Source organism: Calonectris borealis, chromosome 20 (assembly GCF_964195595.1).
Source record: "Calonectris borealis chromosome 20, bCalBor7.hap1.2, whole genome shotgun sequence".
In the NCBI taxonomy this organism is placed as follows: domain Eukaryota; kingdom Metazoa; phylum Chordata; class Aves; order Procellariiformes; family Procellariidae; genus Calonectris; species Calonectris borealis.
In genome coordinates this window covers 5,708,924-5,730,301 of record NC_134331.1, presented here as the reverse complement: position 1 = coordinate 5,730,301, position 21,378 = coordinate 5,708,924, and the positions used below count along the sequence as shown (strand labels likewise).

Genomic DNA, 21,378 nt, shown 5'->3' with positions numbered 1-21,378 from the left:
TGCCTATAATGTTAGCTAACCTGAGAGGCTGGCTACATACTTTTGATTTAAAATGTCTGTACTTCTGTCCTTAACCTGCAAAGAGGAAGTGCTGCCCCTTCTTTCATGGGGGTCTTAAGGAGAAAAAAATCGTTTCTGTGAAGCACGCAGATGCAGTAGTCGTCATTGCTGGAGGGAACTCTTGAAAAGTTGCTAATTGTGTCTCTACAGGAGGTTGGAATAATTTGTGGCAAATAACGTATGGGTCCATATGGGTAAATCAAAATGGGTGAAACAAGTAACTCCTGAATGAGGAAGGAATCTGGAAAAAATAGTACGTGATCAAAACTTCAAAGATTGTTGCAACCATGACTGTGCTTCTTAAAACAACTCTTGCATTTAATTTTAAAAACAAATTGAAAAGACAACATGGATTTTCTCATGTGCCACCCCTACAACAGGCACATTGGAAACGAGTAGGAATGGACCTGACAGCGTCCTGCCACTGGGACTGAGTAGAGGATGACAACTTACTCTTGTAAGGAGCTGAAGGGGGGACAGGGAGCTTTGCCAGTGCACTTCACTATTTGCTGATAGCAGAGGATCTGTGGGACTCAGGAGTACCATCAGCACAGGCACTCTCCTGCCCTGTTCCCTTCAACGATGCTCTTTTACTGAACGCGTTCATCCCAGCTTTTGCTGAAGCAGCCTTCCTCTTCCAGGCACTTCCGCTCACCCCTGCGGCTCCCAGTCTCCCTCATCCTCACCTTCCCCACCTCCTTGCCCCCTTCTCAGCTTTCAATCCTAATCGCTTACTCAAATTGCCTCTTTCTCACCCAGCCTTATATCATGCTTGCAGCAGCTAGCATGTAAGAAGGCACACGAAAGGGAAATGACATTGATCGAGGAGCTGCCCTCTCTTCCAGTGCATAGGCCACTAGCACAGTTCAGTGGAAAGTTTGCCTGAAATTTTTAACAGGTTCAAAACGAAGTATTTTTGCTGAACCTTTTTGGGGAAACTGTAGAACCATTTTGGCAGAAACGTAATTGGCACATACAAATCCAAACAGAATGGTTGAAATCTGGCAAAGGTCTAAGGAACTGAAGACGGCATCCTCTAATGGGAGGTGTCAGACAATCTTAATAAGACTACCAGTCCTGCCTGTAATAATACTATAGAGGCCCAGAGCAGGAGGCACACAATGCTGAGAGGGGAAATGACAATTCTTTTATAATTAAATGCACAAGGTTTGTAAACAATGCTGATATCTTTAAAAAGTACATGTTTTAAAAACACTTTTATGTGCCAGTCTTTTAGTGTGTGTTAAGAGCAGCAAATATGTTGTGGTTGCATTGGATTAAGATCCTTCTTTCCGTAGGAAGTGTTTGCAGTCACCCCATGTTTGGCAGCATCAAGTTTGTGTAAGATAAGAAATAGAGGAATGTCTGTGCCAGGGTGGAGCACTGGTCAAAATACACTAACCTCCTGTTGCTTTGGAAGAAAATAAAAGCTCCTCTAATAACTGCTTAGATAAATACACCCAGGGTGAAGTGTCTTCTTTACCCCCAGGCAGAGTGGTTGGTTTTGTCCTGCCATTTGAGGGCTGGAAGATCATACAGCGTGGCTTGTCATTCCCTTTAGTGCTATGGTTTATGGTCTTGCTATCCATATAAATGTTTTGGTTTCTGGAAGACACTAGAATCCTAATAGTAGGGCAATTAGATGATGCTTATAACATTGTCACTGAGGAATTATAACCTGACAAGATACTGCCCTTAGATAAATCTTGGCCTCCAGAATTCTCCTTTTACTTTACTGCCTGTGGGGATTTTTGCCTGTCTGGATTCCTGCCCACTGCCTTGTGTTCTGCATTGAGATAACTTTTCCTAGAGGCTGAAGGAGTTAATGCAGAAATAGATGACAGATTAGTCTGGGACAGGCTGTGATTTGGAGTAAGAGAACTATCCCAAATAGCTGGCCAGCTGCCAAGCGGATAGACGATTTGGAAAACGTATCGGCAGAGCAGTGGTGTTCTCTGGAGCAGCTCTGGGTGAGGATTATCTGTCAATTTAACTGCTGTACTATATAGTCTGACTGACATACCCAAAGTACCTTTAGCTTATATAAAGAAAAATGATTAGCAAACACATATTTTATCGTGGGCTGCTAATAAATTGAATAAGAAACTCCTCTTTTCTTTCCCTCCAACATACGTGTAAAAAATAGGGAAAAATATTTTGATTACAACATTTGCACTCCCTTTTCTTTTCTTTTTCTCACTGCTGTTCTCCAGCCAGCTGTTGAGCTGATGAAAAGTGTGGAAGGGCTGCGAGAAGGGAGATTTTCTGAAAATCAGGCACATTTCTATGGGAGTTGAATGATTCAAAATTGAGTTCCACATAATTCACCGGGGATCTCTTGCAATACAAATAAGAAGTCTGTCAAGCAGTGGTGCAGTTGAAGAGGTTATTTCCGTCTTAACTCTCCTGGGCACAGCTGGTAGGTGGGATGTTTCAAAAGGGGGAAATTAAGAGTCAGGATACAGTGATTGAGCTCCCCACGATACCAGATCACCGTTTTGGTTTTGTAGGTATATAAAAATGCTTCTATACTTTTGAATTGTGCATTTTAATTATTACAAGCAATTAAAAGCTGCTGTTTTTTTTACCAGCCGTTTGGTGATCCACATGACACAAGTGAGTGGCCTCAGTCCATTTCTCTTTGAACAAGGAACCACACTGAAAATATTGCCATTACATTGGACTTCCTTGCTGGCAGTCTCTGCTGGGAGGAGGAGGACTGAAAGGGTTAGAACAGCCAACTTTCTTTCAAGTCCTTCTTTCTGGAAAATTTTCCGTTATTGCTAATATCTGCCAGAGCAACACCAAGAGCATTAGCAAAGGCAAGATGTTGGGGCAGCCGTAACTGCTGGGGTTGTCAAAACCTGCTGATTCCTTTGCCAAGAGACACCTGGAACTGTGTCTGTCCTGGCATACTCAGTGTTTCTTGAGTGGAGCTCTACAAGTGAGAAAGTCTCCAGACAAAAGGCCAGTGTTGACATAGTTGTGGTCTCTCCAGGCCATGGTTGAGACACATCACTAGGGTGGTATGAGGGGAAGTTTCCATTAACCATTGTTCCCAGCTTGCCTTCACCACCACCATGGAGCTCTGCAGCTGGATTTCCAAAAGAGCTTAATGCTCAAGAGCTCTCATTTCAGCAACTTAAATAGAGGGGCTAAGTTCTTTCCAAAACACTTGGCAATTGTCAGCTCCCATTGAGAACAAAGCTAAGCACATTAAACAGTCCAGCCACTTCACTGTTGTGAAAATTTGGCCGCTGTTGTGAGCACAGTGTTTAAATAATACAGAGACTGGCAACAACGGCATCTGGCTCCCAATGCTGAGCAGTGAGGTGCTTTACCCTCGCCTGGCCGTGCCGGCTGGCGCTGTAGGCTTCCTCCTTGGCTGATTCCTTGTGCATCACAGCCTCTGACCAGCCCTTTCTCTGGATGTTGTGACAGCTGTGAAGCCTGCTGATGTGAGGATTAGTCGGCTGCTGGGCACATGACGTTCAGATTGCTGTGCTTATTTGACCTACCTCTGATTGCGAGGAATTTAGCGCATAAAAATAACACCCTGAACAAATTTGGCAGAAGGATGCACAGCTAAAGTGCCATGCACACACGGGGAGAGGACTTTGGAGAGCAATGTAACGTGAGGCCACGTACTGTACTCCTGCAGTAATAGCAATGCCAAGTCCAGCGCAGCCCACGCTGTCGTCTTGGGTTACGACGAGTTCCAGCACCACATAGATGCAATGGCCATTAGCCAGTAAACTAACGAAGACAGGTTCCTGGCTTGTATTATTGACAAAACTTGATAGAATAAATAAAAGGATACCAAGTGCCAGGAGTTGCCTAACATAGAATGCTGGACAAGGAAATACTGGTTTTTCTGCCTGGGATTTTAGACACCCTTATTAACTCTGTTGCTGTCAGTGGAGTTCCTGATCATTTACAGAAGCGTGACAGAACGGAGAGTCAGCCCGCGTGGACTGAGAGGTGTGCGGGCAGTGTGCGTGCAAGAGTGTCTTACAGGGCAATAGTCTTCAGGCTCCTAGGTGGTAACATTTAGGTGTGCACATGATTTGTTCAGGCTTTGCATTAGTGATAGCTTGAACGAGCTTCGCATTGGCACCTGGGACATCTTATGTTTGCTGAAGGACCGGGTCTTCAGTAGCGAGAGCTTCTTAGACCGGGGGAAGGGAAATGCCTGCACGTAGGGAACAAGGCAGGCTCTTGATTGCTGTAGGTTGTTCTCCCAGATCACCTTGGAGATGCATCGCTCTCCTTTATTTTGCTATTGGTAAGATGTAATACCTCAATTCCCCGTGTTTAAAAGAAGCGTTTTTGCTCTTTCTTTTTTTCAGAGAGATACTGTAAAATTTCTTGAGGCCAGTGATTACAAAGCTCATGTAATTGTGTAATATGGCACATTACAGATAAATGATAATATGTGAACTGATACTGTGTATCTAGAACTTCAGCAATATTTAAATACAGGCTCTTTTGTTTAGGGCAGATTTCACAATCCACTTGACTTTTAGAAACACCCTGCATGCTCACCAGAAATATCATAAAAGTATTCAGGCTAGTGTCTTGCTTCATTTTTATCTGGATTACAGATTTTGCAAGATTTGTACCTGCGTACGTCTATATATTTGTCTGCATTAAAAAAATACCTGGCTGCTCTGGTACAAGCGTATTCACATCAAAGGCAGCTTTCCTGCACTTAATCCTTTAAATAAGCCTGTTTCTGCCAGCCCATATATCTGAAACGAGATTAGCCATCCATTTAAAGCAAGGCTACAAGAATGCTTTGGTGCATTGAGCCGTTTGAGCTGCCTTTAAAACAGTCACCAGCCTGGGTTTCCCCACCACCACCTTCACAGACACCGAAACGTTGTAAACACAAGCATTAATCGCAGCTACCTCGGGCAGAGCCAAGGCGCCTGCTGGTGAAAACCCGCCAGGCAAACAGGGTCGAGCAGGCCGTCTCCTTTCCCTGTAATCCCCTGTCGCTTGGAGCACGCGGGGCGTGGGCTGGGGAACGCGGCCCCCCGGGCCCACGCCGCGGGGCGGGCGAGGCGGCGGCGGCCGGGCGCGCCCCCGGGCGGGCAGCGCGGGGAGAGGCCGCTGCCGCCGCCCCTGCGGCCGGTGGTCGGGCGGGCCGCGGTTTCTGGTTTTACTGAGGAGGCGCAGCAGGAAACGTCAAGTTTTCGGCACCGAGGTCTTGGCAGCGGCAGGCCGGGTGCGGAGGCAGAGGAGGAAGCGCTCTGCTGTTGGCACAACGCGGGTAGCGGGATCCTTTCCTCTCGCTCCCTCTCCTATTGATGTATATACATTTTAATAACTTTGATCCTCCTTTTCTCTTCTCCCAGGCCCTTACTAGCCTTTCCTGGAAGCTGATTTTATCAGTGCTGTTTTAAAATATGAGTTACAAAAGACAAGCTGTCTGTTAGCAAGCCCTGGTTTGCGCAATGCAATTCCCCGGTGCATTTTCTATGCAGTTCCAATATTGTTGCCGTGATCTTCTAGATTAAAATAAAAACTACATTGTTAACACTGGCCTTGGTTTGGAATTAGAAATGACATTTAATGTTTACCATTTTACACCCTAAATATTGCAGATGCGGGCACAAGTAAGGAAATATTATGCAGTCACAGGATGTTTGTGTAGTTATTATGAAAGCTGTCGCATCTTTAAAGTCAAAGTGAATTAGCTAATAGCCAAAATTATAAAAGAATATCTGCATCAATCAGAAGTCTCCCTCTGAAGTCTGTGAGGCTTGTACTTCTGAGGCATGTGAAAACTTCTGAAAATTCTGCCCCTGGGGATAGTCCATGTTTAGGCAGCTGACTTTAGGATCCTATTTTTGGAACCTTTGGTGGAGATTTTAAATTGGATTTTTAGTGGGAATGGTGCCTGAATTGATGCTGTAGGATCTTGAAGGCTATATCTAAGATTAAAAAAGAAAAATGGGGGGGTGTCATTCTTTTCTGGGGATAGGCTCCTTTTTAGTAGATTTTATATATCATAAAAGAGCAATGTGGCGTAAATAAGTGTTCGTTCATTTTTGCAGAGCATCTTTAAGTAGTCATTGTAGCCTTTCATGTTGCTAGTTTCCTTCATTGTCTTTTAGAATACCATCGGTAGGATTTCATAGAAAATAGCACTCCTTAGTGGAGTGCTTCAGCACAGCTTGAAAGTACATTTTCATGAGATATTGTCCTACTGCAAATACTGTACATTGATTGTAAACTAAACGTACCTTCAAAGGTATATATGAAGAAATCTGTGTATGAGAAAACTGGGAAGGATTACAGTGTGGTGGATAAATTGGAGCTAAATGACAGTACTTACGATTTGTTCCTGAGGATGTGATCTTAATGAAGTGGCACGGGTTGGAGCAGTATGTCTTCTGCCTGCAGTCTAGTGCAACTCAGTGTTGGATTCAGTGATCTTACGTGGGCATCCAAGATTAGCACCCAGAATTAGGAAGCAATTCTGAAAATAACAGCATAAGCATGTCTGGATCTGAATATGCACCCTACAAAATGGACAATCTAATATTTAGCAAGAGTAGATACCAAATTTACAGTGAAAGCTTAAAGAATTATTGCTTGTAAAGTATTTAGAGATCTTCTAAAATCCATGTTCAGTAATATTTTTACATATTTTCTTGTAACATAGCTGAATTTATCCTTTATTTCTGTAGGTCAGATCTTGCCAGCAAACCGAAACACACCAAGTCCCATTGATCCTGAGACTATCCAAGTTCCTGTTGGCTACGAACCTGACCCTGCAGATCTTGCTCTTTCCAGTATTCCTGGCCAGGAGATGTTTGACCCTCGTAAGCGCAAATTCTCTGAAGAAGAGCTGAAACCACAGCCCATGATTAAGAAAGCTCGCAAAGTCTTCATTCCAGATGACCTGAAGGTAAATTGGAACTGGTGACGAGGTGGTTCGTACAGACTCTGTGACAGTTACTCTCTGAGATACAGGTTTTGAGCATGAATCTGTTTTCTCGTGTAAGGTAAATCTGCCAAATTAAATACGACTTTGTTGTAAAATAAAACTGTTAACGGTTCTGAATAAGATTGAGGGGAGGATGTCCCTTATTAGTTACGCAACAGTTGAAATTCATGAGACCAATATTCGTTTCCTTTGTATGCCAGAAACTTCCTGCGTGACCTTGGACAAGCTTACTTTGTCCCATATTTCCCACTTAGGAAACAGTCTGATCATGTTTCCTTTTCCTCCATCCTCTCTCTGTCTCATCCGCATAGATTGTGAATTCTTCAAGGAAGAATCTGTCTCTTACAGGGTCCATGGAGGTCCCTGATAATGACAGAATGAAGTATATTGTGTCTTGTTTGGAAGTTGCTTTAGCTCTGTGTTTAATAATGAATGGGAACGCTATAGTAAACACTACTAATCTAGGTGAAAGAATCTAAACTAGTTGTAGGAAAACAAAATTATTCTGCCGAGAAGTGTATTTTAAGACAATATTTAAAATATATTATAATAATAATACAATATTTAAAAAGAAAGAGCATCCTTCTCTATGCCTCTCACTGCTTCTGAAATGTGAAGAGCAAAGAGCATGAAGAGAGCAGAATAAATAGATCAACTGATTCAGCTTATCAAACAACTGTGAAAATTGTCATTATTTGCAAAATTCTATTCCCAATATGTTTTTTCCAAGAGGATCTTTTTTTATCAGAGGTAGTCAGTGCCGAATTTCATTCTACTGTTGCTTCTGCCCCCCAAGACACCGACTGAAAGCCTGTTGGAGTCGGTGGGAATCCCTGGCTGCACGTGCGAAGAGACTGGGATGCCATGTGTTTACACCAGATTGATAGCATTAGGGAAAGCAGCTGATGCTACTCGCTATTTTTATCCCTGAGGATACTGTTGTGCACGTTAAAAGCACAGAAATCACCATTCCAGTAGTGTTCAGGTGGTATGTTGCTGTCACTTTGTCTGTAGTATCCTCAGCTTTCGTTTAGAAAGGTTTATCTGCACCATGCCATTACTTACCTGGGCAAATTTTACTACCAACGATGCTCTGTTGGCATTGCAGTGTGCTGAGAGGTCTCCGAAAGAGAGGTGTTCGATACAGAAATGTCTGTGTGGGTGTAAGGAGACCGGAGTTTGCTCCTTAGTGCCATTCGTCATTTTGTGCTGTCTCCTAGGTATCCTTATTCATCACAGCAAACTTTTGCCAAAGATGCTGTTGGACTACTCCGTGCCAGAGGTGGAAAATACCAGTGTCTTGCACGCAGTAGTGGGGCACACAAGTTTTCAACCGAAGACTGAACTAGAAATTCAGGGTCTCTCTTTTCCCTGAGATAATCACATCAGTTGCCCTTGACTCATTTCAGAGTGCTTGCCCCAAGTGCTGCTTCTGCCCCGGCATGTAGAGCGGCTGTTGAGTTCTGGGGGAGGGTAAGCAGATTAGAGCAGTCAATCGTCTCTGGGTTGCATGTGATTTTGAAATGCCAGCCTTACCTCTTTCAGGCCTGGATTAAGGGATTTGCCATAGCAATTTGTTAAAATAAAGATGGATGAAGCCTAGGTGGCACACTAATAAATTGCTTAAAGCTGATTTTTCAAGTGGAATGAGATAGGAAATTATAAACAAGATTTGGGTCATAGATTTTTGCTGCATGCTTGTTTTTAAGAGGATTTTTGGGGGTCCCGTCTACATACAGGTGAAGAGCAATTTAGAGATACGCTGGCTCCAGATAGTCATTGCCGCACACCTCATTAAGCGAAACTAATACAAAGCAGTTGTAGATTACTTCTAGCAGTCATTTTGCTCTTGCTTTGCCTTTATGCAAGCAGTGGGAGAAGATGCAGAGCAGCGGTATTAGGCCTGGCATGCTTCATGCTGAAAGACAGGGGAGTGGTGGAGTATTTGTCTATTCACTGCAACGTAGGAGCAGATGGCTCCTGGTCCTTGTCGTGGGTATGGAAACAAGAAAGCCACACAAGCAAATTGAAGCGTATAAAAATGGAGGGATGACTCTGGGAGGGGAAGTTTGAGCTATATGACTTGAGGGTTGAATGGCTGCATCACTCTTATTCTGCAGGGGACTGAATTTTACTTTTCGTGAGAGATTCTGCCTACTTTTTATTTACTGAGTTGTTCCAAATTTCTAGAACTCTAATTCAGTTTCAAAGCAACAACGAAGCTGCCATTTCACTGAAGGCCACTTCATTTGAAGAGTGGAAAAATCAGATGAAATTAAGTCGTGACTTTAGAGCCATTGATGCCACAATGCAATAAGGTGATCTCCTAGAGGCAAGTCTTTAGGGATAACACTTTGGGAATGTGTTAGCTTATAAAACTTCAGAGGTTAGTGGACCTATTTCTGGCAAATGCTTTTTTTTCCCCAGTCAAAGCCTATTGTACTAATCTCTTTGCGGATGGTACCAAAGCAGCCGTCCTTCTTGTGCCAAGGAATCCTCTTCCAGTGACTTACTGTTCTAGGGTGCAAACAGGGAACGCTTTGGGGCTCTGTAGAGAAAGAACTTTGAACAGAGGAAAAGAGCTGAACCATAGACGAAATGGATGATACCAACATAGAGAGTGAACCAGGTGTTGGCTGGCAAAGGAGAGGAGCAGGGACGTACAAGAGGTAATTCGTACTGCTCTGGCAACCGGTAGAGAGTGAGTCATCACATGCGAAGGTGGATGTGCTAACTAGGTCAGCGTAGATGTAAGATGAATTGAACCACTGGAATACTGCTTCATTTTTCCTTGGAGGAATTCACAGTCAAGATGAGGGGAGTTAGTGTAAACGTTTTGACAGAGACATGGGCAGGCATCTGTGCTCCTTGGATGGATTATGCCATGTAAGTCTGTAACTTTTGTCCCAGCAGTGCCTGGCACTGTCACAGCTCACTGGGCCAGGCAAGCAAAATGTGCGGAGTTAAGTCATCCCTCCCCAGTCCGGACGCTGTGGCTAAGAGCCCGTCCTGGTGGCCACTCAGTTACTGAAATCTAATATCTTGTTTGTTTCTTTCTGTGTTTAATGAGCAGGATGACAAATACTGGGCAAGGCGTAGAAAGAACAACATGGCTGCTAAGCGATCGAGGGATGCCCGCCGGCTGAAGGAGAACCAGATCGCCATCCGCGCCTCGTTTCTGGAGAAGGAGAACTCGGCTCTCCGCCAAGAGGTGGCCGACTTACGGAAAGAGCTGGGCAAATGCAAGAACGTCCTTGCAAAGTACGAAGCTCGACACGGCCCCCTGTAAATCCAAGGGGGGGAGTGGGGTTTTTTTCTTTTTTCTTTTTTTTTTTTTTTGTTGCGGGTTGGCATTTGAATAGATGGACAATGTGTTTCCTGTTTGATAGCACCACACCCAAACCAACCTTTCTGTCTTCAGCACTTTACCAGAAGCAGAAACAAAACTGACTTATGTTGTTTTTTTTGTTTGGGTATGCGTGTACCTGCGTATGTGTGCACATGTGTGCTCACACATCTGTATATGTGTGTGCGCTTGTGTGTGTGCATGTGCGTGTGTGTGTGTGTGCGTGCGCACGCATCTCAGCACTTCCCATTTTTATGAAGCCCTCTTCAAAGGGTGCCACATTTTTACCTGGACTGTTGAGAACCGCCATAGTAAGCTTTTTATTATATTTTCTCAGTGCTGCTTCAGAGTAGGGTTTTTATGTTATTGTAACCAGTTCCATCCTCCTGATTTACTTGGAAAGATCCCAGTATAAATTATAAAAAAAGGAAAAAAAAAAGAAAAAAGAAAAAAAAGTAGATCTCAGTTTTTTCGAGAGTAACAAGCTATTGTTTAAGTATGTCTAATCAGAAAAGTTAACATGCTAATAAAGTGCACAAATAATAATTTAGTACTACACTGCAGAAATATTAATTTATAGATTGCTTTTGTTGTATTTTAAGTTTTGGTGATAATTGTCTTCAGATTTAAAGTGCTGTTAGACTGAGGTAGCTCTACTCATTATAGATCCCACATGGCTTCTCTGTAGCTGTTAAGGTTCCTTTTATTTCCACGGACCCCAGGTAGGTAGGAGTACTGTCGATAGACCACAGAGTGTGTATTTTGCACTGTCTGTACCTGAAGCAATAATCCTATTGTACGCTAGCGTGCATGCTGCCCGGATGTTCCTAGTGGACGTAGGATGGTTTCCCTACCCAACAGGAGTTTTGATGTCTTTAACAAAAAGTTAAAAAGTAAAAGACACATTAACGTGAGCATGCTAATTGTATCCCTGCTATAGGGAGCGCATGTATAAGAAGCAGGATAATTAGTTGAAACGAGAACAAAATTAATAGTATCAAATCAGATCCGATGTCGAAATCAGAGGGGCTTTTCTGTTTTCAGTTAGTTACGCATTTCTTCAAGTTCCGTTTTGTGACTAAAAATTAAATAAATACCTAAATTCAGTTGTTTTTTCCCATGTTCTGTAATATATTTTCTGTGGATTATATCTTGCTGTTCTAAAAATCACTTTTATTCAGTTAGAAGAAGTCACTGGTTTGCAAAGCCCATTTTTCCTAGTGATTGTTGTTTTGAGTGTGACATGAACTGATGGTTCTGAACTTTCTTGTTTTAAACTCTCTATTTGCTTTTGAACACGTATGTTCTAAGATAAAGTGGACTTCTGAAAAATGAATGTAAGAGACACTGGTGTATTTCAGAAGGGGATGGTGTTGTCATATACTGTGGTTAATCCAATCAATCTAAGTGTTTACTATAGACCAAAAGAATAGATATTATAAAATGTATAAAGTTTATACAGAATAATTATAGTATGTTCGTTTTGTACAGTATTTTTCAAGTACAAATACTGACAATGTATTTTGAAAGACATATATATAGCAAAAAAAAAAGCTATTCCATGTTTAAAATATATAGCAAAGATATATATTCTCCATTATTGTACAGAAAGGAAATGCTTAGGGGTTTGTTGGTGGTTTTTTTTTTTTAATCTTTAATATTTTAAGCCTACCATTGGCACACCGGCATGTTCTGTGCTTTAAATTAAATTTTTATGGAAGTAATATGGCTTTCCAGGATGTCCATATTTCTGAAAAAGAGAGACTCTATTATTTTCCATCAGAAACACATAAAGAATCTGTTTAATAGGGACAAAGCACAACATGGATTTTAGTCAACTCTTGATTGGACAATACAATATTTTGTAAAGGCAGAAAAATAATATATAACACAAAAAAACTCATAGTCATTTCTAATCTGCTGCTGCTGCTAGAATCTGTTTCCAGCTGAAATTTTTTTATAAATAGCTCTGTTCATGTATACAGTTGTACGTACTGCATACGGTTATTAACATGTGAGGAAAATATGGTGCTACATGTCTTGCTCACAGTTTTCTAAGTGTTTTGACATTATTTTCAAATAAAAAGGTTGTTCATTCCATTAAATCATTATTCATGCTTCAGGAGATTGTTACAAAGGACTCAACATTTTGTGCAGCATTAAAAATATCCTCGCATCGATGGCATTTTTCCAGTATTTTTCCTCAAACATACCCAACTTGTCAGCGTCCCTTAACGTGCAGTACTTGCCTGTGGACCATTTGTTCAGCAAATTGAATTTTCACATGCTGCAGCAAAGTTTAAAGCGTAGTAAGCTATTTTCTAAAAGTCAGTATAAGCACTGGATGCATGGGTAGAGAAACGAGACTGAGAGTGTCTGGCACGAGTCAGTGCATCTGCTAAGGCCACTATGAAATAAACTGCATTTTTGTCCTTTGGAAGAAGCGTGACTGTGGCAGGGCTCAGCCAGCTGCTGCTGTGGATACACTTTTAGCAGCAACATAGCAAATTGCAACAGCTAATTGCCCTCACGATGATTGTTCTCGGGGTGACGCTTGAACAGCAGGAACGGTGCCTATGAGATCAGCGGGTACGTCCCTAGCTAGGTCCATCGGTGGGTTGCATTGTCACCACAAAACTTCCTTTAAAATGTAAAAGGCAGCTTGGAAAAAAATTACAGATAATTCTTTTATTTCTTTTGGGCAGGGAAGGGGTGGGAGCTGGTAGTTTTTGTAGGCTGGATATCACGCATTTATTGTCATGGCCACAGAGGAGCACAGAGGTTCCCAGCAGCCCCAGAGCTGCTCGGATGCCCGCTCGCCCCATCCTGCCGCGCGGGAGGGCCGTCGGGCAAGCGTGCGGCTCGGGGGGTTGGAAGCGTGCTGGAGCGAGCGGGAAGGGCTGCTCAGCGCCAGCCGGGGCACCCAGCTCCGCGCAGGCTGGCGTCTTCTCTTTTTTGGGGGTGAGGACTTTCAGAGGAGCCTGTGGGACTTAGGCACTCACCGCTTACCGTGGGAGTGAGGTACCCTGGCTCCTCTGAAAAGCTCACCCTTAAAAAAAAGGGGGGAGGGGGGGAAGGGCAAAATATGTGGGCTAGAACTTGGAAAAACCCAGGTTCTCTAACCAGGCTGTCTCCCCAAAATAACAAAAACAAATAAATAAATGAAAGTTTAGCTCATTTTCAGTTCTCAAGGAGAGCTTGCTGGGCTCATCACACCTCTGATGGCTTTGTTGCTCATGAAGGAGCTTGTAGGTATATGAAATTGTAATTTTATAAGAATAGAAATATATATATTTGCAGAATAATTAATAGTGTGTCTAAATAATTCACTGACCTCTATTAAACCATAAGCATTGGTAAAATGCTTGTTGTCTTTTTTTTTTATTATTTTTGCTGAATCTTAGAAGTGAATTCTTTCTTTTTAAAAAAGAATGCCCTCTAAAAATGAATTTGAGACGTGTTTGAGACGTTTGAGCACCTTGGGGCTCTCCGTGGGAAAGCCTGTGGCAGAGGAGGTGGGGGGGGATTTTTTTTTTTCTTTTTTGAATGGTGCTAAAGTCACTAAACCTAGCACCATGGAAATAAAGTTCTGACTTGAATCCACAAAAGCAAGAAATTCAAAATGAAAGGGAGGCGCCTGAGCGAGGCTTCGGGCTTGACTTACTGGGTTGTGCCTCCACGGACCAGCACGAACGCGCTCTCTAACTGCAAGTGGGATGAGTTCAGCAGTGCCGAAGGACCCCTAACATTTGAATATCTTGCCTCTGTGGGTTTGTAATAACCCCACTTATTGCTTTAAAACTATTTTTGCATGTAATTTACAATAGAGATGTGCAGTTTATTTTTATTTTCTTGACTTTTTTTTTTTATGTGAAGGAAAAAAAAGTGTATTAAAACTTACAAGTGATCAACCATCGTATTTCTGGCAACACCACAAGACAGCATCTGTTTAAATACAAGTTTAACAAATAAGATCAAATTAACTGTATGACATGAAATGGATTGCATCCTGTATGCTGTTCAGCCCAAATCTTTTTTTTTTTTTTTGTCTGTTATTCTTAATGTTTAATAAACTTTGAAATTTTTCTTCTCTCACCTGTGTGCTTGCTTTGGTGTATCAGGGGTTGGGCAGAGGGCTTTTGGGAGGGTATATTTTTATTTTTCTCCCCCCATACGCTGGTCCGTGAGTGCCTGTAGCCTCCAGCCCGGGCTGGGTCCTGCCGGGGGATGGAACCCAGGTAACCGGGGGTGCAAATGTCCCCCCCCAGCCTGCCCCGGCTGCTGCCAGCCCCCGAGCGACGGCGGCAGCCCGGCTGCGAGAGTTAGCTTGGGTCCAACCATACCAAATGTGCATTTAGATTAGATACTATATTTCTAAGTGTAGTATATTTAGAACTATTTTATATTTAATAAGGTATTTTACTTATATATAATAATATATAAGTATTAACATTATAGTGTATGCTATATTACATCATTTACATACATATATATTTATACACATATATACACTTTATCATGAGATTGATCATTTATTAATATACAGTGCACAGACAGTAATACATCCATAAAAATTCTGTCTATTAAGGAGTATTTTTATTCTAGTTTACAAAATAACTCATTACTTTTAATCGCCATTAGACTTAATATTTTTTATAGAAGACATAGCAGATACTTATAGTTTATATGCAATACATACAGTGATTGAGTGAGAGAAAAAACAGTATAACTAACTTACTGCTATTTATCCAAGTTAGGCATTAAAATATGTGTACACGTGTATCTATATATGTATATGTATATAGAGTTCATTGGTATAAAGGTCTGTTTTTAATATATTTGTTACGTCTTATGCACAAAGTATATTTGTTATAATACACACATGCATGTATACGTGCATGCACACACATACTTTTTTTCTCTAGAAATTTAATTATCTTTTCATACAGCATATTTAGCAGAATTCATTTTAATAAAACACTTTTGTATATATAAAATAGATTTAATTGATATAAAAGCATGTTTTCAATATATGTTTGTTACATATTATGCAGAAAGTATTGTTGTTATAATACACACACAGGCACACGCATGCACACTCCACTCTCTCGCTGTATCTAGGTAGCCACGTAGCTAGAGAGAGGGCGATACATATAGATACACACAGAGCCCGGTTATAGTATATATCATGCACAGCATATATGTGTTAATAACACAGACACATGCACTTGCTCAATCTCCTCCCTGCCACGCGTGTGTGTGTACGAGCGCATGCACACACACGCGCGCGCGCACGCATTAGTTTTTTTATGCATATGAGAACATACATATAAATAGATATATTTTTATACAGTTACACATACAAAAAAATGTGTATATAGAAAACAGTTTTTAAATTGTATTTTATATACTATATATAGCAGAATTTATTTTTAAACGCTAGTTTTATATTTTAATTTTTTTAATATATATATATAAAAAAAGTAGTGTTTTTTTTTAATATAAAAGTCTGGTTCTTAATATATAGGAGACACAAAGTATATTAGTTTTAATATGCACACACACACGCCTGTGCGTGCGCTCTCTCTCTCTCTCTCTCCCCCCCCCCCATGTGTAGCTCTATATATGTGTGTATCTATATAGCTATAAATTGAATAATTATACTTTCAGATCGCCTATTTAGCAGCATTTACTTGATTAATATGCCTTTATATCTTTTCCTACACATGTGCATAGACAGATTTTATTGCTATAAAGGTCCTTTTTGATTACACACACACACACGCACGCACGCACGCTTGCCTTCCTCCCCACCCTCTGTGTCTCTGCGCACACCCCTGTATTGCTCTTGCTCGCTTGCTCTCTCTGTATATGTCTATATAGATATAAATTTAATAATTATATTTCATCTAGTATATTTATCAGAATTTACTGCTTAATATAGCTTTTAAATATATATAAAATAGATTTTATTGCTATAAAGATCTTTTAAATGCTACGTAGTATGCACAAGATTTGTCATAATACACGTATGCGTGCACACTCAGATTCATGCCTGTGTTTATATAGCTATAGCTCTGTGCATGTATATATTACTGTATATACAGATATAAATTCAATTCTGTTTTCATACAGCATATTTAGCAGAATTTAATAATCTAGGTTTATATTTATGTATCTGTAATTTTATATTTTATTGCTATAAAGGTCTGGTTTTAATACACAGTACATATTGTGCTCAAACTGTATTAGTTGGAATACACACGCACACGTGCACCCCTCCCTCTCTCAGTATCTTCATATAGAAATTTAATAATGCTATTTTCATATAGCATATGTAATAGAATTTACAGATTTTTATTTTCATAGAAAGACGCATATAAAACTAGTCATCGCTGATATGTAGAGGTCTGGGTTTAAATATATAGTAATCATGACGCACAAAAAAAAATGTTTTAATTACACAGAAATGCTCTCTCTCCCCCCGTCCTGTGAGAGATAGTGTGTGTGTGTGTGTGTGCGCGCGCACGCATGCACACTCATGAGAGCGAGCTATTTAAAAAATGTATATATTTTTATACACATTTTAAAAGTGCATTAAAGTTTTAAAATTATATTTTCATATAGCATATTTAGCAGATTTTATTTTTAAAAGCTAGTTTTATACTTCTATATTGATTTATAAATATATAAATTTTTTTTAAAAAGAAATGTCTGGGTTTTTTAATACATGTTATAGGAGACACAAAGTATATTGATTCTAATACACTCGCTCTCCCCTGCCTCTGTGTGGGTATGCACATGCACATGTATCTATATATGTCTGTACACCCGTGTAGCTAGATATAGATACAAATTTAATAATTATACTTTCATGTAGCATATTTAACAGCATTTACTTAATTAATATGGCTTTATATCTTTTTATATACACACACACATTTTATTGATAAAGGTCTGTTTTTGAGAGATATATATTATACATTATGCACAAAATGTATATTTGCTATAATACACACATGTGCGTGCACACACGTGCCCGCCTGCCCCCCGCCACTCCGTGCGTGTGGTGTATACGCGTGCACGCCGGTATCACTCAGTCTCGCGCTCTCTCTGTATATCTGTATAGATACAAATGTAATAATTCTATTTCACATAGTATAGTTATCACTCTTTACTCACTAATATAGCTTTGTAATATATAAAAATAGATTTTATTGCTATAAAGGTCTGGTTTTATGACAAATGCTATATGTTATGCACAAAATAGATTTGTCATAATACACAAACACGTATGTGCGTGCACTCTCACTTTCACGTGTGTGTGCTTGTGTCTATGTAGCTATAGCTCTGTATTTAGATGTCTATATACAGTTGCATATACAGATATCAATTCAGTTGTATTTCATTCAGCATATTTAGCAGAATTTAATAATCCGGGTTTATATTTATGTATGTAAATTATCATTGCTATAAAGTTCTGTGTTTAATATACACTATATGTTACACACAAAGTATATTTGTTCCAATAGAGGTGCACGCGCGGTGTCTGTGTGTGCATGTGTAGCTATATCGATAACTAGCTATAAGTGTAATGATCATGTTTTCAGAAAGCATATTTTTAATAAATTCATTTTATATTTCAATCTATGAATAGATTTTCGTGGTATATAAAGGCATGCTTACAGGAAAATACTTTAAAAAATTGTCCTTGGGCTGTGCACCTTCCTCAGCACCACCCCACCCCCACCCCGAGCACCAAACTTTGTTGGGTGCCAAGTCCCACTGCACGATCCGAGCACTGTAACCACACAGTGCAGATGTGCGGGGGGTGGGTGTGCGTGTCCTTAGGTGGGCTGTATATTTAGCAGCTTTTTATTACTGTATTTTATATTATGTATATAACAGATAATACATGCTTTTGGAGATGTTTGTAATTTTTATATACAGTAATATATATGTCAGAAGATTTTCACATACAATTCAATATTCATTAGCATACACATGTACATATAAAATTTAAGAATTATTATTAGTAGTAGTATAGCATATTTAGTAGCATTTTAATATAATACATAAGTATATAAAATGATCTATTTTAGATATATAATGTAGATTATGGTGATAGATAAAAATTTTCAGTATGTGTGTATATATGTAAATCCATGTATATAGATATATATTTAGAGATTTACACATATCTATAAACAGTTTTATGTGTATACACACACATATATGTACGTGTGTGTGTTTTTAAAGCAAACCTGCTGCAGGACATAGGTGGGGGGGTTGTGTCCGTCCCCGTAGGCCACCTCCGCTGGCTGCGGAGTCTCCCAAAGCCCCCGTCAGTCCATGGCAGGGGACCCGCTGCGGCCCAGGTTTAAGCCCTGCCCCCAGAGGGACCCTGGCCCCTCGCACCCTTGCTGGAGGTTGGTGACACCGCAGGGGCCACCCGCTTCCCAACAGGCGCCGCGGGGATCGGTGCGTGTGGCAGCCGTGCGGGGCTCCCCGCCACCGGCCCTGCTGCCCGGGCGTGATGAGAGGGGAGACCCCCCCCGCTCACGGGCGAGCCCCCGTGTGCCCCGGGCGGGGGCCCTGGCACAGCGTCACCACGGGAGAAAGACCAAGGCCGGGGGGGGGGGTCTCCACTTGCGTGTGCAGCTCTGCTTGCGCAGCGCTGGCTGCAGCGGGCGGGCTCTTCTCCACCGCAGCATCGCAGCTTTACCTCGTTTCCCCCGGATTTTAGCCTTTGTGCACGGAGCTCCCGCCGGCCCGGGGCCCCCGGCCCCACCAAGGCGCACGCTCGGGCTGAGGCCATCCCACCTCCCCATCCCACCTCCCCATCCATCCCACCTCCCCATCCATCCCACCTCCCCATCCATCCCACCTCCCCATCCCACCTCCCCATCCCACCTCCCCCGCTCCGTGGACGACTCGGGGCTTTGCTACCAACGCCAAATGAAGAACATTAAACAGGCACAACCCCTCTCCCCGAGCCATTAAAACAACGTTGACAGTAACGCCACCAGTGACAGATACTGACGGGCTCCGTGTCCCCACCCGAGGGGCCACCATCGCCCCTTCGCTCAGCAGCCCCCTCAGAACCCCGGGGGCCACCTTGCCCCCAGACCGCGGGTACACCCCGACCGCCCCAGAGCCGGGGGACGCCGGTGCCCAGCGAGGCGCCGCCGCCTGTGCTGACCATAACCCAGGACCAGCTCAATCAAGGCAGCTTTTAATTGAGTTTTTAATCCGCCGGTGCCTGGTGCCCTCTGGAGGCCTGCGGGGCTGGGCCCGGCCGCCCGTGAGGAGAGGCCGGCGGAGAAGCCCAGGCCCGTGGCCCCTCCGCCCCCACCACCCAGGGGCTGAAAATCCCCCATCCCGCCCACGCCAGGCAGGATAAAGACATGAGATACGGCGTGGTATTTATAAAATTACCTCCAGAAACGGCCCACGTGAACTCGCTCAGGCACTGCAGGGCTGCAAATCTCAGGGTAACGGGTCCTGCTCTTCCCCATGAGAAGCAGCGCGAGGAGAGGCCGGCTCGGGCCACAGCCAGGTTGTACCCCCGGTTCCAGACTGAGCTGGGGACGGATGCCTGCTTTCGGCCGCTCAGTTTCAGCTCAGTTTGGTGGAGCTCCTCTTCCAGCCCCGAGCCGCTCGGGTACTGCCTGACCACTGCACAATGCCCAAGACCAGACCCTCCTGCTCCTCCTCCTCCCCAAGCCCAGGAGATATAAACCAAAACATCTTTACAAGGTGCAAAGGTTTCGGATTAGTGGCATCAACACCAGGGTGTCACTTATCAACAGCGTTGCAAGCGCTGTGGCTGGCAGGGATGCCACGCCGGCTTTGGAGACCCAGGCTCCCAACGCGGCCGAGGCTTCGCACCACTTCTGGTGCCTCCAGGAGAAGTCCTGAATGCAGGGACCCCCACACAGGGGTGACTGCCCAGCTCTGCCCACCATAAACCAGCCCGTCCCCGAGGCCTCCCCTTCGCCGGGCCCAGCCCTGCGCTGGTGGGGCTGGTCCGCCGACGGGCGCAGCCGGCAGCTCTTCCAGGAGCGGGGCATCCAAGGTTCCCGGTTCTCTTTTTCTTTTTTTTTTAATCAAGCCCCAGTTTTCATGAAGCTTGTCAACAATTAAAAAACTTTGAGACTCTTTAAACCCTCTATTGGACTTATCCAGCTGCTTAAAAAAATTATTCAGGAGAGAAATAAACAGGCAGCCGTACCCACAGCATGCCTGGCAGCCGTGTTGTCCACAGGCCAGTAAAAAAAAAACAACATTAAATTGATACCTGAACGTGGTAACTAGGCCTTGCCGTCACGCCTGAGTATGACCGGTGCGTTTCTGCTCCACATTTGCGTTTCATTTTTACTGTAATCATCCCTTAAATGTAAACGTGCATGAGAGAAATGGGAGATATCCGTGGGTGCGAACGCAGAGCCGCATTTCTTCGACAGCTCCAGAGAGCCCTGCTGCACACGTGCTGCTGTGCCGGCATCACCCCTCACCGTGCACAGCCCCGGCCCAGCTCCCTCCGGCAGCGCCGGATGCGGCCAGCGCCGACACAAGGGGTCACGCAAGAGCCGTGCGCGGCTCCGAGCGCTGGCCTCGCCTCGAAACCACTGTCCGTTTTTTCCTCCTTAGTATCTAGCGGTATCCTCCCTAGCGCGTTTCTGCCTCCGTGACGCTGCAGCAGGGTAAGAGACCCCGCGAAGCCGCTCGGCTGGGGACTCGCCTGGCCCTGTGACAAGGCCCTGTGTGGCCAAAGACCAAAATGTCACCAGGGATTGGGGGACAAACGCAGCATCACCCCATCAGCGCCGCCGCTTTGCCAAACACTCACCCTGATCGCAGCAGGGCTCTCCCGGAGCATCCCTGTGTGAGACATCGGGGGGCTGTAACCCCCGGGGTGCTCGCGGTGCCCGGGCCAGGGAGCCGGGGCAGCATCGGTCCGAGATGCTTCAGCTGCCATCTGGGAGTGTAAAACATACTTGTACTTAAAAGG

The 21,378-nt window shown here is 43.2% G+C and overlaps 1 protein-coding gene across 1 annotated transcript in view; it reads left to right on the top strand.

Annotated features, from left to right (window-relative positions):
* Positions 1 to 13,433, top strand: part of HLF (HLF transcription factor, PAR bZIP family member) — a 36,662-nt gene extending 23,229 nt beyond the window's left edge. The window contains exons 3-4 of the mRNA XM_075169607.1: positions 6,759 to 6,979; positions 10,092 to 13,433. Coding sequence (XP_075025708.1) covers positions 6,759 to 6,979; positions 10,092 to 10,307 — 437 coding nt within the window. The 3' untranslated portion in view covers positions 10,308 to 13,433. The remainder of the gene's footprint in view (positions 1 to 6,758; positions 6,980 to 10,091) is intronic.
* Positions 13,434 to 21,378: the final 7,945 nt, after the last annotated feature.